Raw genomic sequence first — 17,260 nt, forward strand, 5'->3', positions numbered from 1 at the left:
GTTGAGTACCTTAAGAAATTGTACATCCATATTTATCGTGCTACAACTTTTCCCAACAGAATTCTGTAAGCATTTTTTTTAACATATTAAACTATTCCTTCATTTAATTTAAGATTAATGCAATGCAACATGTATAGACTTTTGCATGAAAAAACATGAAAAACATTACCCAAAGAAAATGACTTGCTAACCTACAAAACAACGTTTAATTTATCTGAAGCTGAGGTCACTTCTGCAGGTTTAATTGAAAAAATGCCCAGAGGTTTCCCATGTCACATTAGTATAACTGATAATGGAAAAAAATAACCTTTGACTCCTATAAATGTACAACCCTATGAAAATAACATCAAACACAAAGGGAGGAGAAACCAATGAATATTTCTCTGTTGCTGATTTAGAATCTGTGGGAAACACTGTCGCACATGTTTCCAGTCAAATGATTTCTACAAACACGCTGAAGTGTATGGTTCTTCTTTTTATACTCCATTGCTCAGTAAATCTGTGAATATGGCTTTTTCCCAGTAAACATCTGTCACAGAGGCAAAAACACAAAAAATGTTCAAAAATATTACAAAATATGAGCATATTTATAATTGTATGTTAACTCATAGTAACTCATCCATGTCTTACTGGAACACAAATACCACCTGATATTACAACAAGGTCAGCACACTGTAATTAAAATTAAATTTTAAAAAAGTAAACATTCCTGTTAAAACTAATAAATTTTTGTAATTAAAAGTAAAAAGAAAATGTAAAAAAAAATAGTCCTTTTAAATTTGATGCCAGCAACACAAAGTCAAGACTGAGGAATATTTATCACGGTTTTCCAGACCTGTTGCTCTATAATCAAATATTCTCTCATTTTTTGGGACACATCATATAACCTGTTCAACAGTACTCATGTGGTCTGGCAGTGTCTTACTTAAAGGTAGAGTGTGTAAAATCTCACCACCAGATGTCAGTAAATTGCAGTCAACTGAGCTCTGGGGGAGGGCGGTGCAGTCAACTCATCTCAATTCAAGTGTAATAATTCCAGCTATGGTGCCTGCTGGTGGACAAACACTTTTCACTTAGCAATAAATCGGGAATTAAACAATGAATATGTGTTTTGCAGTTTTGCAGTACTTTTTTTGACACACGAATCACCTCTGACCACAGCCGTTCGACATTTAGCTATCAATATGCTGTTTGCTCTGGTAGATGCTGTAAAATTTAGTGAAAGGACTACGATTCAAGCCGATAAGTCAGTGAAGCGAACCTCAGTGAGCTGCTGATAAGCACCGCTGTTTTTACCGTTGTTAGCTGCTGTTAGCTGGCATTATGTTGGACTTGGACACCTAGCAAGTAAACTCTGATACAATGGGATACTCTGAAACAAAGTGTTTATCACAGGGAAAGTGATAAACACTTTCCTAACATTAGCTGGCCTAATGTTAACTTGTAAATAGCAGTTGTTGTTTAGCTGGCTTGTTGGTAACAATAAGTAATTGTGACAATATCGTAAATTAGCATGATTATGCACATTAGAAGTTCTAATTTAGAACCCTAACTTCAGTTCAGGAGATGAGGTTAAGGTAAGAAGGAACAGGATAAGCTAGAAATGAGTGAGGAGAGGTAAAGAAAAAGACAAAATGATAAAAATGTACATGTTCAAATGTTAAATAGTCAGATATAGTTTGAAGGAACTGTAAAATACAAAGTTGTAAGGTGTATTATGTATTTGGCCGGTCTATAGTCATGTACATGAAACACAATTAGGTGGAAGGGTGATGTCCAACTCAGCTACTATACTGTAGATGGTGGGCAACATGGTGCCTTCCACAAACCGACGCATGCTCCGATGTATTTTTAATGAATTCACTTAAAGTTTATAAGAATGCATCAATTTGTTGGGTGGCATAATTACTGACTGATCTATGTATATTTTTGAGTACACTATTTTTCTAATAAATAAAATTAAAAAACCACTTACTGTACCTTTAAATAAGCACAGACCTCCCTGAAAATACTGGCTTTGAAAGCATGTGTTGCCCCCAAACTTGCATGTATCAGCCAACAATAATGGTGCTTTCACAGATGTGGAAATCACCCATGATAATGGCTTATTATGGACCAGAAATTCTTTCCCATTTCTGAGAAACTGTTTTCTTGTTTAAATATTTGCTCAAACAGTCTTTCACAATGTGATGAACCCCTGGTCTATGGCCTGTTACCAGTTAGCTAATTAGCTGTGGGAACCAAGTACACAACTTTTGCAGTCTTTTAAAGCTAGCATAAAATCCAACTTGAGGGTATATTTTCAATTTGCTGAAAGCATCAGTTTATATATATGTATATGTGTATATTTATTAACCTGTGTGTATCTGGTTTAAATGATGACACATGGGCTTTTATGTAATAAAGTACACTGTAAAAAACATGCATGCTGTTAAAAAAATTATGCAATTCTGCCGCTCAACCTGGCAGTTATCAAAGAGAATATTACAGTCAAAGAGAATTACACAGAAAAGTGCCATTTCCCCACCACTCACTCATATCGATTGGCAGAGCGAACAGCCCTTTCCTCCAGAAGATAAATGACACGTCCTGGAAAAACATGGGGGCATAGTTAGCTTCCCTCATGAGGGCAGATGACAAGAGTTGAGTCCAGATCCAAACGGAAGGCGGGGTATAGCGGCTGAGAGAACGAACAATGGAAAGTGTGCAGGAGCACCATGGAGTCCGAGATGCTGTAAAAGGACAAAGCTCCTTTCTGGCGCTCCAGAAACACGCCGATCCTGGGGGAGGGCGGTGCAGCGACCGTGGTCTTGCGGTTATCGTGCCATGCAGCATATCCAGCATGACTACACCTCAGCCGCCAAGAGTGCTCGTTGCGCCCAAGCAGGCAGGGCTTCCCGCCACCTTTGCGCCCGATCCCACGGTAGGTGACGCCTATGTCAATCCACCCACCTCCTCTCCACTCCACCTCCCAGTAGCTGGCACCACCAAACTGGCCCTCCCTGCACAGGACTTGCGCCACTGAGTCAAAGCGCTGTGGATGAGGCTGGTATGGCTGTGGCTCCTCGCCACAATGAGCACCCTGGGGCCCCTCCAGGAGAACCAAGGTAGGATGAGCTGTCTCGGGATCAAAGGTCAGATGGCACGAAACTAGAGCAAGGAAACAGAAAGAAAAAAACTAACAGTTAAACACCAAAAAGGCTCTGAATGAAACAGTTGGATTGCAAATGTAGCTCACTAAGGATTTATGACTGATTGAAATTGAAACTCGTCAGGTGGCCATAACACTACAGAACACTTTTCTGTTAAGCAGAGGAGTGGGTGTTTGAGGGTAATTGATGCATAAAACTTTAAATTCTGAAATGTGAAGACAATTTAAACGTTCTATAGAAGTCTGGAAGTAAAGGTGTCTCAGGTCTGACCTTTGTAAACAACTTCCTGATGAGCAATTCATTTCAGTTTCATCTTAAAAATTTTGGGTATTCTGTTTATTAGAAAGGGAGATATTTTCATTAGCTAACAACCTGTGATTGACAATGAGAACAGTTTCACAGTAAGATCCATCGCTTGCTGATCAAATGTGTTTTCAAAACTCCAAGATGGTCATGATGCCATACCAACCAGCTGCATTCTAATTCTCCCCACTCTCCATTTGATTTTCCTCCTCTTATAAAGTCAGAATAAAGTTGGCATCAGGAGAAAACTTGCTATTATCGTCCTAATTTAGCAGAGAACTGAACCAGCTGTTGTCTACTCTGTCAGGTTGTAGAGGTTTTCCCACTGAGGGGAAAACCTCAGTTTGCAGTATTTCAGTTGACTTTTTGGCACAGTGGACACAAACGACACACAGACACTGACCAAATGAATTATTAAACCCTGACAGGTGCTGGTAATGCTGTCATTGTGTCAGCAGGCTCAGTCGTGTTGGAACATGGTGCTGATCTTAATGATAGACCAGGAAGTCATAAATACAGTATGATGTCCATCCATCAATAATGAGCATCTAGACTGAGGTTTCAGATTTCCCAGCAGGATTCTTATTATCTGGTCAAGTAGGAGGACGCAGAACAAGCAAAGACTGAGGGAAAAGAGGTGACAAAGCAGAGAAAGATGGGTAATGACAATTAGGGTGCTTGCTCTCAATGGGTGTACCAGGGACTAAAAAAGGCACTAAAAAAGGAAAAAAGCATGCTTCTGAGTCATACTTAAGGGAAAAAAGATGATATACTTACACCTGAGGAAAGCTGCCCTCATCCTCTGATCAGGCGCCTGCAGAGACAGAGAGGACAGCGGGAACGACACTGGTGCTGCTTGAACGAGACAAAAAAACAGAAAAGTGCCTGCTGAACAAATTGTATCAATAAAACATTTTTTATCTTCTTTTGCTTAAGCGGTAGAGGGATGATGAGCAAAATGTTGAATGATTTTTGAATAGCACGTTGGGAACACCACAAAAGTTTTCAAGTTAACAAATGGAAACATTTCTTTGTATTTTAAACCAGCTTAAACAGAAATAGGAAACATGTTTACATGCAGTTTAGTAACTTAGAGGCAGCGTTTTCATGCTGTTGGCCCTTTATCATGATGGCTGACCGTCGCTGTCCAAGGTTCAGCAGTACCAAGAGTGGGTGGCTTGGTTGGAAGGTAGTTATTGAACACATAACTTAACCTTTACTGGCATTTATTAAATTTGTAACATGTTAATAATGAACACACCATGATTAGGTTGACTCTGGGACTCGCATTTTTGATTTCTGAACAAACAGAATCAGACTGTAACCATGTTAGAGGTTCTGTAAGGCGGTACAATCTAAGAATTTAATGAAAATCGAATTAAGCGTTGCAGGACGGTCTGCACTGCTAAACTCTATACACTACCTTGTACTTATTTAAACTTATGTAATGTTGTGCACTTTAAAAGCCCCTTTAAAAGTGCCTTTCTAGTTTTATTGATTCCAAAAGCACAACACATTCACACAGCACTTATTGTACCCTTCAAGCAGGGTTCAAACAGCGCAATCCAACCTACCACCATGCCACCTCGTAGCATGGTGGTGGAATGGTAAGTCATTAAAATCCCCACTGTGATACATTTTCTTTTGTTATGAATATCATGCAGACCTTTCTCTGTAATGCAGTGACACTGGAGATAACACTTGTAATGTCGCTTTCCTTGAATCATGATCTGGTTACTTGTCGGTAACTTACTGTTGTTGTCATGAGAGTAAGCCTCTTATCACACGTCAGTTCACAGGTACCTGGGCTATAATTGTATTTCTCTGATGCACTAAAACAAGGCAAGTCCCTTGATATTCAAGAGGAGGCAACAGAAATCTCCCAAACTGGGGAGCGCACACCAAAGCAGTGCATTTCAGTTCAGTATTATTCATATAGCACCAATTCACAGCAACAGTCTCCTCCCCACAGTATTACAGAGAGAACCCCCCAATTAAGGCGATCCCCTATGAGGAAACGCTTGGCAACAATGGGAAAGAAAAACTCACTTTTAACAGAAAGAGACGTCAAACAGAACCAGGATCCGGGAGAGGCAGGATCTCATGTCATTTGGATATATCATATTTATTATATTAAATTATAGTCATGTGAAAAGAAACATTTCATATGACACTATGCAGCCTGGTGAAAAACTAAGTGCATGCTTATTGTTTCTATAGGGATGGTGAGTAGCAGCCAGGCGCTGCTAATCAAATCACTTGATTTGCTGATCATCAGCAAATGTGAGCAGATTTTAAAGGCATAGTTAGCATGTTAAATGTTAAAGTTTATGACAGCACAATTAGAAAAAATACTGAACAAGACTTTTTATTTGAAAAGGTTTTTCAGAGAAAACCTCTTTTCTCTGAAAAACATGGCAGCACAGTAAAGCTGCATTTGAACAAACTACAAGACTTGTGGATAGATGAGACCACACAGTTTGGCCAAAATGCACAGCACCACATTTGGAGGAAAAAAGTCAGAGCATATGAGTACAAACACCCCACACTAACTGCCAGGCATGGGGGTGGAGGTGTGATGATTTGGGCTCATTTTGCAGCCACTGGACCCGAGCACCTCGCAGTCTCCACTTTATACCAAAGTAAACTGAAGTGAGATGTCAGGTCATGTTCAGCAGCTTCAAAATAAAAGAATCAGGATGTTTTGATGGCCAAGTCGACCTGACTGAAATGCTGTGTAATGAACTGAAGCAACATTGTAAAGAAGAGTGAGCCAAAATTCCTCCAGAAAAATGCGAGAGACTGTTTTTGTACACAAAGTAAGTATTACTACATTACATTATATTACATTATCTTTTTGCCACTTACCCCTGGTTGCATGTTGCCCTGTAGACAGTTGCACTTGCTGAGGTTTGGAGTTCACCGCACTGTGAATTCGACCACCTCCCCAATACAACAGATATGAATGGTATGAATGATATTTGGTTTGAAATAATGTCACAACAAACAACATGCCACTCAGTCAAATTCACAAATTTGGAGAGTTTCCATTAAAAGAAAGAAAGAAAGAAACATCCCCTCTGAGCACATAAAACCCCCACAAAAACCCAATTTAACCTCCTAGGACCTGGCGTCCACATATGTTGACTACACATTTTGGGTTGTCTAGACCAAAATACCAAATTTTGCTCTACAAGGGCCTGATATCCACTGACGAGGACGTTACACTGCCACTGTTCTATCGAAATTTAATGTGAATGTCCTCATATGTGAATCTCATTTTTCTCAGAAACAAAAATAAGGTAAAAAAAAATAAAAATCACGTAATTCTTTGTTTTTACATTCATCAGGTCCAAATCAGCCCAAATAGCAAAGAGAAATTAAAAATGCTGCCATGGAAGAGTTCGGGTCTTAGGAGGTTAAAAAAGCTCTTAGGAAAAAAATATAAAAAATGAATTAATAACAAATCTGCAGTTATGCCGGCAACTTTTTGAGGCTGCAGTTACAGCAGTGCTTTGAGAAAAATGCTATCAGCAACATGGGAACATGCTGTGTCCACTATCTCAGCGTGCTAACATGCTTATAAAAAAGTAAAAGGATGGGACGATAAAATGTCTGAAGTCTGTCCATAAACAGCTGCAACGTATTTAACACACTGAACTTTAATGTAATGGTTTTGCTGCAAGAAACCTGTTTCACACTTTTTACAGCAATGAAATAGTTTCTATAATATGTAGACCACTGCAGAAAGTGCTCACACTGATGGATCCACACTACAATCCCTTAATCACATCATGTCTTAATTAGCTCCACTATCTTTGTGCTAACCCCCTAATATAATGTGGACGGTGCTGCTTCAAATGACACCAAAATGAACAGATTAGAATAGAGAGGAGCTCATCCTGGTCCTCTTCAGCATCAATGATTAACAATTCCACTCGGTGTTAAAGGTCATGGAAAACCTGGTAAAAACGGGTCACCCTGAGCTTTGACTGTGCATGTTTGTGTGTGTCGTGTTTGTTGTGCTTACTTTTTACATGCTCTCCACCAGATTTGTAGTTATCATTAACTGGAAGAGAAATAATAACAAAAATAATAATAACACAGTGCACATACAGCTCATATATGTATTATGAATCCATAAATGGACTTGTGATATGATCCAAATATAGACCATGAGTAGGGATGGGAATCGAGAACCGGTTCTCTACAAAAACCGGTTCCCAGTAGGCCAGTTCCTTGGAATCTTCCTGCCTATCGATCCCTCTTGCACTCTCGCTACGACCAGCTGATTTCAGTTCGTGTGTCGGAGGAGGAAAATAGTGGCGCAGTCTTTGGCGTGGATATGGACATTACATTACAACTTTGGCTCTTAGCAAGCACCTGCAAAGACAGAATGCTAACGCTAAGCTAACCAAGAGCCCAGATTGACGTTAAAGCTGAGTAAATGCTGACCAAGTCCAGCACTGTGATAAAATGAGCCATCATTTGCTGTGAAGTCAGCCGCTGCTGAACTTCAACAGGTAACAAACTGATGAGCAGTCAGGCTGCAGCCCCTGTTTCTACCTGTCCACATTTCTAAAGTAGAACTCCTGTGTCGACCGCTTTAAAGTCTCTTTGTGCTGGTTTTCATCTTTGATTTGTGCTGTCAGCTCTGTGTTGACACCAAAATACTAAGAGTCACGTGCATGCTCATCAGGACAGGGATCTGTGTTGGTGTGTGGGGCTGTAGGTTTATATTGTTGACAGTGTTTCAGGTCATTTTACAAAGTAACATGAAAGGAACGTAACGAGTAGTATAACAAATGTAGTAACAAATTAAGTAACGTACGTTGTTACTTTTTAGAAAATTGCTCTGTGTAATATCTGCAATAACTTTTTTTATTTACTTTTTTGAGTAATGACGCCAACACTGATCACAACAAAGAGGAGAAATACCTCCAACATGCACAAACATTTGACCACTCGGCATGTTATTAATTCCCATGAATGTAATGGTAATGTGATATTCTCATTGAGAGCCATTGAGAATTGATAAGTCATATTGATAATGAATTGCTAAATTCTTATCAATTCCCATCCCTAACTGTGAGTCGGTGTTAGCATCTTTGAAGCTCATCCTGAGTCCAGGTGGTGCTACCTACCTGCGGGGGTGATCTTGTCGACCTCCTCCCTGCAGACCTCCTCTATGTGGCTACGGAGATGGCCCAGTGCTCTCCTGGCACCACTGAAGGCCTCCGTGGGCAGGCTGAGGGTGCCGGAGTGCCGACCAGTGGCGAAAGGCATGTAGAGCAGCTGGGTGGCCTGAGCCGATGAGAAAAGAGTGGAAACTATACTCCAGGCGCTGCAGATTTGGCCCGCCTTCCCCCCACCCTCCACCCTCAATTCCTCGTACAATTAAATTTGAAAATAACACTTAGGCAGTTGCCGTCTTTTTCCACTAGCCACTGCTGACTCATTCTCTCCTTTCATCCGTTCTTTCTGCTCATAACTCGTTCACACACTGACTGGATCTTTCTAAGTACCCACTCAGGTGAGTTCTTATGTCCTCCAGGATGCATTAACAGTAATGGGTGAGTATCTAATACAAGAGCTGCTAACGATTTGATTTTTCTGAGTGAGAACAATCGAGAGTAAAAGTGGGCGATGTGCAGGCGTCCTTTGAAGCACAGCAGCAACCAATTCTGTTTTAATTGATGAGCCAATAACAGATAATCAATCAGCAGCCGTTTGGATAATTGATGATTTTCTGGAAAGAATTGAGAACATCTGATAGCCCCAGTGTCTCAAATGTGAGAATGAAGTCTTTTCTTTCTTTTACTCTGAAGTTAGTTCAATATTTTATCAGTTTGTTCTCACCCGTCATGGAATTACAAAGTTCTACAACTTCACCAATAAACCGAACACTTGCACCTGCACGTTCATGATGCGCATGGGATTGTGTCCAGTGACCTACAACGTCTGTTTCAGTTTGCTGTGAAGGACAGGTGATAAGCAAGGACTGTATTGGAGTTGCCAAAAACATGCATACAAGCATGTGAGGGCCTAACAAACTACTGATTACTACTTTGAGTTGCTGCAATTAAATTTTATCAAAATGGACTAACCTACCTCATTATTTGTTCATTTTGATTTTTGATGTGTCTTTTCATTTCCTTTAAATGATGTGGCATCTTCTAATTCCTAACACATTATCGAATCCACATCAGTAAGAATATCCATCGTGAGTTGCTTGCTTCACTGAAATCTGATTTTTTTTTTTTTTTAATTTTGGGAGCAGTGTATGCATCTTATATTAGGCCTTGGTGCAGCTACCCAAATTCGTTTCTGTCTTGTCTGTTTAAGCTCCTTTCCCTGTGTGGCCACCTTCTTTTTAAGCTTTCTTCTTTTTGATTTGGTTGAGACTCAGAAACAGAAGGTTTGGTAGGTAATGGGAGGGGCTTCTGTGCTCATAACCAGAGTTGTACCCCTTAGATCAGCGGTCCCCAACCTTTTTTGCGCCATGGACCGGTTTATGCCCGACAATATTTTCACGGACCGACCTTTAAGGTGTCGCGGATAAATACAACAAAATAAAACTAGTACCGGTACCGAAAAAAATAAGATTTATTCATAACACACGTGAAAAGACCCAGGAAAACCGTGTTAACGAAAAAACGATAACAAAATAACGCTGAAAACCGATAAAAACCCTGAAAACCATACATTTCACACCTGAGCCTCAACTCTCGCGGCCCGGTACCAAACGACTCAGGGACCGGTACCGGTCCAAGGCCTGGGGGTTGGGGACCGCTGCCTTAGATGACTATGTTTGATCTCAGTGACATCATAGAGGACCACAAGTAAAGAAAAATATTTCGGGAACTGAACGTTTAGAGCAGTCTGAAATCTTTTTGCCTCACAAAGATCACATGTATTTATGTGTCCCTCATGATTGTCAAGTTTAGCCATGTTTAATGTCAGCATATGGCAGAAAAGAAGGAAACATATAACAGGTCTCCTTTAAGTAAGTATATAAGTAAGTGATATTAAAGAATGACTTTTAAGCCGACCTAGTGTCTTTCCATGAACAAACTTATATAATAATGTAACAAACTTCCTTCCCTTTGTAACCAGCAAACTGCATTCATCCTCACCTGTAAGAAATGAGCATTATCCTCAGACTGCAGCAGCTGGCTGATCTCCTCGTCTCGCCTCCTCAGCTCCTCCAGGTCCTTCTCCATCAGCTCTATGTCACTTTCAGCTCTCGCCACGATTGCGCGCTCTTTCGCTTCCAGCCTCGCTCGGGCCTATAGCACACAAGCAGAAGATTTAATTCCCTTACAAAACTGTGAACGTTTCACATTATTCTCCTCAGAGCTGCTACTGTTGCAAATACTGGCAATATTAGAACTTATGCTTCTAGCTCCTGCTACTCACCTCCGCCTTGGTTTTCTCCAGGCATAGTGCCATATCAGCAAACAGAGCCTCACCATCCTCCAGAACAGCAGACGCCGACACCTAAAAGACGCACATTAGAGTAGAACAGAGCATGTATTTAAAGACGGCATAAAGCAGAGAATGCAATCTTCTGGAAAACTCTTTGATGGCATCCTCAACAGCCTTATGATATATTAACAGACATATCTTCATGACATACTTCAAAAAGAAACCCATGTCATTTCGAATGGCCTCACTCTCTACATTAGGAGTGAGAAAAATTCTTATTTCACAGTGTTTAAGACATGCTTATTGTAGTTTCATCCAGGCATACAAACTTTCTTACAATGAACACAATTATATGGGTAATTAACAAGTAGAAAACTTTGGTGACGAAAAATTACGCCAAAAAAACAAATGAGGCTTCATCCAAGAGTGGATCCACTGAGACTCCCATGTTAAAATATCCAACTTTAGCAGTGACACTGACAGGTCTATGGCCTAGTGCACACACTTAGGCCATATATCACCTATATCAATTTCACCTTTACTATAACTGTATGGTAAGTGAATTTTTGTGTTACTCACTTGTTTGGAATTTTTTAGGGCGTAATAAGGCGAGGTAGCTTTGACTGATGGCACGCCCAGAAGAAGCTAGCAGCCATCAGTTAGGCGTCACCTTTGGTAATTTGAAAATAGACCTCGTCTATTTTAGTGTTGGTGTCTCCCTGAGTGCTTGGGCATGGTGAGTAAAATTACAGTGTTTTATTAGACTGTTATTTGGCATCAATTAGCATTTATTTGTGACTGTGCATGAAATATGCACGATTTACGGATGCAGTGTGCTAGCATTACTTAGTTCACCCATTATAGTAACTTTTATATCTAATGTTGAGGCTTCATAATGTGGAAATCACAAACCAACAGGTTTGTTATGGACATAAGGTGGCCATCATTGCCCAGCTGTGGTTAGGTCCATCTTTTATACACAGTCTGTAGTATGTAGCCACATATTAGGGCTAAAAACTACAGGTAATGACAACTTGAACACTCGCAGAGCATTGTGGCACTGCACATCAACCCATAAACCACCAAAAGTGAAGCCTGGTGGTAGGAACATCATGGTGTGGGGCTGTTTTTCAACATATGACACTGGCAGACTTCATATAACTGAAGGAAGGATAAATGGAGCAACGTACAGAGACAAGAATCTGCTGCCATCAACCAGGATGCTGAAGATGAAATGATGGTGGACGTTTAAGATCAGAAGACAGCTTGTGTGGAAGAATGGACCAAAATCACATCGGAGCAATGCAGTTTTTCTGTACCGGAGGTATCTTGAAGGTGTCATTAGCTACAAAGACTTTTTTAGCAAGTATAAAATACATTTCAGTTATCATGTTCAATTCTTATTCCCTGTGTCATATCACTTTATTACACAGTACTCAATTTATGGACTCTTTTTTTCTTTATATATGGTGAAAATGTTATCCCAATATATTCACTGCAAAAAATGTTGACCAATTCAGCACTTTAAAGAGAATATTACACTTTATATTTGTTAAATTACAAAACTACATTGTGGATATGTAGAAGTTCAGATTTCAACCTTTTGGGACAGAACGGAAAATTTTCCCATTTAGTTCTTTGTAGGTTTTATGAGTAAAAATACACTAAATATAAACATTTAACATCCTGCACGTTTAAGTAGATCCATTACCATTTTAATTATTATTTTTAAAAATTAAAATTAAAAATATTTTTTAATTTGCTAATATAACAGGCAAACTAACCAGAATCACATGATTACAATTTCAACCTCCAGAGCAACAAGCCAAGATGACAGGGTATCTGTCTGAGGTTACTGTGAGCGGATAGAGTGACTTCCCAAGAGTGGATGGAAGGAGACGATGCTCGGGGGAGGGAGGAGAAACAGCTTTCCTGGAAGTCTGAAAGGGTGTCAGAGAAACTAGAATACAAATTGGCACTGTACTTGGAACTAACACGATCCCCGGAAGGCAGGATGTTGGTGTGCAGGGGAAAAATTTGCGTGAGTCTTGCCTACATTGCATAATAACAATAACAACATGCAACTTAACTATGATAACCTGAGAGAAAATCAAAAACAGTTAAAATAACATTTGACTAATTTAAAAGCGAGCGCATGCGTGTATTTTCTTTTACAGCTGTAAATAACAACGTTAAAACAAAAGAGTTGGTCAGTCACAGTGAACTCAAAATATACAACTGATACTTGAATTAGAGGTCATTTTTTAAAAACAGGATACATTAAAAATACTGAATGTCAAACAAGTAGCTGGAATTGAAAAAAAGACAAATATTAAATTATTATTAGCAATTTCAAAACCCCCATAATTCTCAGTTAAAGCAGACTCAGTGTCATTATAGAGCATATGAATCATTAGTTTACAGGATTTTGTAAAAACAAACAAACAAAAATTGTGGATTTTTATACAAAAGTCTGAACAGAAAGAAGTAAAGGAGAGCACAGAGTTATTTCACAGTGTCTGTTTCAGCATCTTTCCAGTGGTTTCCTGTCTCCCTTTGAATTGATTGAATCTTAATGGCTTTCCAACTTTCTCTCTCTACACTCATTTCAAGGTCAGTGTCATGAAATATTACAGTGTTAAAAACACAAAGAGGACTGAGCAGGTTTCCATCTCACACTACGCTCTGCAACACGGTGGTGTGAAAAAATGAGTCGAGCCAATGAAAAGTGTAGCATTTTTGGGATGATTCACATCATGGATGTGCAGCCAACAGAGCAGCACCTTTTCAAAACTATGCCATGCTGAACTGGAGCAGTTCTGAAGGTAAAAGTGGGTCCAGCCTGTTACAAGCAAGGTGTCCTTAATAAAGTGTCCAGTGAGTGTAAGTTGCATATTCGACTGGTTGCTCCAGCAAATTCAGCCCAGGAGCTGATGTGCCAGTGGAAGTCACACCTGCTGTGAAGCATGTTGGTGGAAATGTCATGCTTTGGGGTTCATTGCCATGTCAATGGATGGAGAGCTAGAAAACTATCGGCATCATATCAAACTGCTTGAAGAAAGCTTGAAGGCATGTCTGAAATTTGAAATTGAGACTATAGTGGAACTTTCAACGATGGTAATGGTCCTAGGCATGTTAGATCATCCAAAGGTGGGAACAGGAGAGCTGAAGCCCACTAAAATGAAGACATTTATCACAGAAGAGTGGTCAAAAGTTTCAGCAGGCCAGTGTTAGAGGCTGATGGATTAGTTTGTTTCTGTTAATTAGTGCGATACACCACAAGTACTAGACATCTATGGACATTAGGTTACATCTGGTCGGCCAGTCATTAACTCTAAAAAGACGTCCTGTTACAATTACATTTACTACTTGAAAAGTCATCTTTTAAGGATATTAATAGCCCAATTACCATGATACATACATTTACCTATACCCAATGAGCAGTTTTCTACTGATCTGTGACACAGGTGTGTCTATGAGTTTGTCCTGTCTGTAAGAGAAGCTGAGGTGTTGGGTGACAACAGCTAACATTTTCCAGGTAAGTTCCTGGTGTGCCAGTTAATTTCCCAGTACCAAGAACTACCCACAGGCCACAGAATCATCAGGACATACTGGGTGTGTTTGTGTTTTTGTCACCTTGAGAGACTCCAAGTTTTGTTGAAACTCCTGCAGCTCTCTCTCTCCGGTCCGTATCCTCCCCTGGACCATCCTCTGAGACTCCTGGAGCTGGAGCTGACAGACAAACAGAGAAACAGATGGAGAGATGGACAGACAAACAATTAGAGAATAAGACATCCATTCAGATATTTGGCATGAGCATTTTTACTGCATTCGGGGGAATTACTGTCCATGTGGTGAAAGCTCGTAAAATATCTCATATAACACAGCTGTTATACAAGTGCCTTATCTTTTAAAAGACTGATAACTGTTCATAAGCAACATCATTAATAAATGCTAAACTGAGAGGTAATTACTAACTAATTATTAGTTGGCTTGCAAACCACCACTGAAAATTATCTGGATGGTTACTGTAAATTGCAGCTTTGGAAATTGCTAATAAAATACTCCACAGCACACCCACAAACATCATGTGGATGGCTATGATAAAGGTGAAACTGATATTAATAATGGTTGTTTTCAGTGCGGTTGGGTTGGGTTTAGGAACCAACAAACTATACTGTTAGGATTTTCCTAAACCTAACAAATCAAATTATTTGCAAACATAATGAAAGGACATGTATGCTCATTATGCTCAGGTTTAACTTTAAAGTATGGATGCATTGATGCAGCTTATTTTAAAATGTAAAGAAAAGAACAAGAAGATTTTATTGTAGTTGCTATCCACAAAGTTGGAAAGCATTAAGAGAAGCTGTGAGCACCGTCTGCAAGCAAAGGTCTAACTTAATGATTGTAGATTAAATCTGAAGCCAGGACAAATAGTGCAGCTATTATTTCTGATGGTGTTTGGCACAGAACAGAACAGTGTTTTATCTTCTCTGTCCAGGTACTGAGACATAATTTTGCATGATTTAACTTCTGTGGCATCACCTCAGCCAACTGCTGCTGTAAGGCGTCCTTACAGTGCAATAGTTATAAATCTAAATCTATTTAGTTAATCGATTTCACTCTTGTTTGGACTCTTCCTACATACTAAAGTCGTACTTAGCAGCTTATTATCTGCAGTAAATTTTGTGGGGATTCTGTACGTTCAGTTCAACACTACTAAGTTTATTTTTAAGAAAAGAGAAGAAGAAAGTATTTCCTGTTTGTTTGATCGAACAATGTTTTTCTTTTTAGAAGTGAACAGAAATTTTATGTGGCTCTTTCCCACTGAGGGTCCCCCCCCCCCACACACACTTTTCGGGGTATCCTGACTTAATGTGAGAGTCTTAACTCTGTGCTGTATTATACGATACTCAGAGTTTCTCTCAGCAGTACCTGTCTCCTAGCTCTCTGCGCTTCCACACTGGGCGCTTCCTCCTGGTCGGCCTGGCACAGCAGGCAGTACCCGCTCCACTCCACCGCAGCCCCTGCCTCGGAGCTGCTCCCCTCGGGCTCCAGCCCCAGGCGGTGCTGAGCGCACAGCTTCTCCGCCACACATTCTACCGCTGGCACCAACTTGTGGCGTCGCAAAGTACCGACCTCACGGTGCGGCAGGACGTGAAGCTTGCAGAAAGACGCCAGGCACACCAGGCACGACTTGTCCGCCCTCAGTTTACTCTCCGCCGTGCAGAAGTCGCAGGGAACTTCCCCGACTCCCCCCAGGTAGACCTCCGGCGCTGTGTCAATCTCATTCAGCTTGAGTTTGCCGAGAACCTCGGCGAGCACAGTGTTCCTCCGCAGCACCGGCCGAGGGCTGAACGTGTCCCGGCACTGAGGGCAGCTGAACTGACCCGAGTCCACCCGGTCCCAGTAGCTGTTGATGCATGCCATGCAGTAGGTGTGTCCGCAGGGGATAGACACCGGGTCCTTCAAGATGTCCAGGCAGATGGGACACCTGAACTGGCTCTCCGTCACCGAGATATTCGCCTGAGCCATCTCAGCGGTCGGCTCCGTCCACTTCCCCGGATCGGCTCTGAGCTGCCCGATCACTCCGTTCCTGATATTAATACAAGCATTTCCTGACTTTCACGTTATCGTGAAGAGGCGTGGTAAGCAGACAGGAATAGCCTTCCGCAATGTCATACCTCCCATTAGTTTATGCGCCACCCTCGTGCCCTGATTATTGTCTTACAGGCATGTATGCATTAAGGTGGACAGGAAACTCTACAGCTAACTTACACCAAGGAGCCCTACTCTAAAAAACTATCACAGATTTAACACCGCCTGTGAAGCTGTTTTAAGAAATAAGTGTGTTCAAAGTATATTTAGCACCATCTTGCTCCAGTACAGAACATGACTTCACTGTGCAGGTTGGTTGGTTGCTGCTGAAAGACTTAAATTGGTCTGTGTTAACTCAGTGGAAAAAACTCAGGATCTACTTTTACTGTTTGTTTCTTTAGCAGTAGGCCTATACTGGCTGCACTGAAATGGTAAAAATGCACCTGTTAGCCGTAATACTTCAGTTTGTCAACATTTTATAAATGAGGACAGTGTGGAGGAGAACCCGTTTGAGTCAGGGGAAGCTATGGTTCAAGAAAGTCCTCTACAAACCCTAACATTAGAGCTAACAGCTGGATTTTCCTATTACAGTGCAGCTATCCAGCACTTAAAACAACAACAACAACATAAAACTAAAACAAAATGTACATGCTTAGACTTCCTTTTTGTTTTAGTTTCCTTCTTTTACACTGAGTTATCATTTGTTTCAGTAGTTTGCTAACATAAACTTATACAAGTCTATCAGCAGCAACCATGATGGTCTGTTCTGTGCTGGC

At 40.6% G+C, this 17,260-nt stretch overlaps 1 protein-coding gene across 4 annotated transcripts; it reads right to left on the minus strand.

The window, feature by feature from the left end:
- Window positions 1-462: 462 nt before the first annotated feature.
- LOC120716437 (E3 ubiquitin/ISG15 ligase TRIM25-like) lies at window positions 463-16,577 on the minus strand. Of its 4 annotated transcripts, none has more exons than XM_040003981.1 (9): window positions 15,822-16,575; window positions 14,520-14,615; window positions 10,875-10,955; window positions 10,592-10,744; window positions 8,600-8,759; window positions 7,486-7,524; window positions 6,324-6,398; window positions 4,233-4,310; window positions 463-3,150 (listed from the first exon to the last, which is right to left on the minus strand). In XM_040003981.1, exons 1-9 carry the CDS (start codon window positions 16,419-16,421, stop codon window positions 2,612-2,614), a joined length of 1,821 nt encoding a protein of 606 aa, XP_039859915.1. In that variant the 5' UTR covers window positions 16,422-16,575; the 3' UTR covers window positions 463-2,611. The 4 variants fall into 4 exon arrangements, with proteins under 4 accessions (XP_039859915.1, XP_039859916.1, XP_039859917.1 ...); XM_040003982.1 differs by having other exon boundaries at window positions 4,233-4,307; window positions 15,822-16,573; XM_040003983.1 differs by lacking the exon at window positions 463-3,150 and adding an exon at window positions 3,160-4,078 and having other exon boundaries at window positions 15,822-16,577.
- Between the last annotated feature and the right edge of the window lie 683 nt (window positions 16,578-17,260).

The sequence above is a fragment of the Simochromis diagramma genome, unplaced genomic scaffold (genome assembly GCF_900408965.1).
Source record: "Simochromis diagramma unplaced genomic scaffold, fSimDia1.1 OVJJ01000325.1, whole genome shotgun sequence".
Classification (NCBI taxonomy): Eukaryota; Metazoa; Chordata; class Actinopteri; order Cichliformes; family Cichlidae; genus Simochromis; species Simochromis diagramma.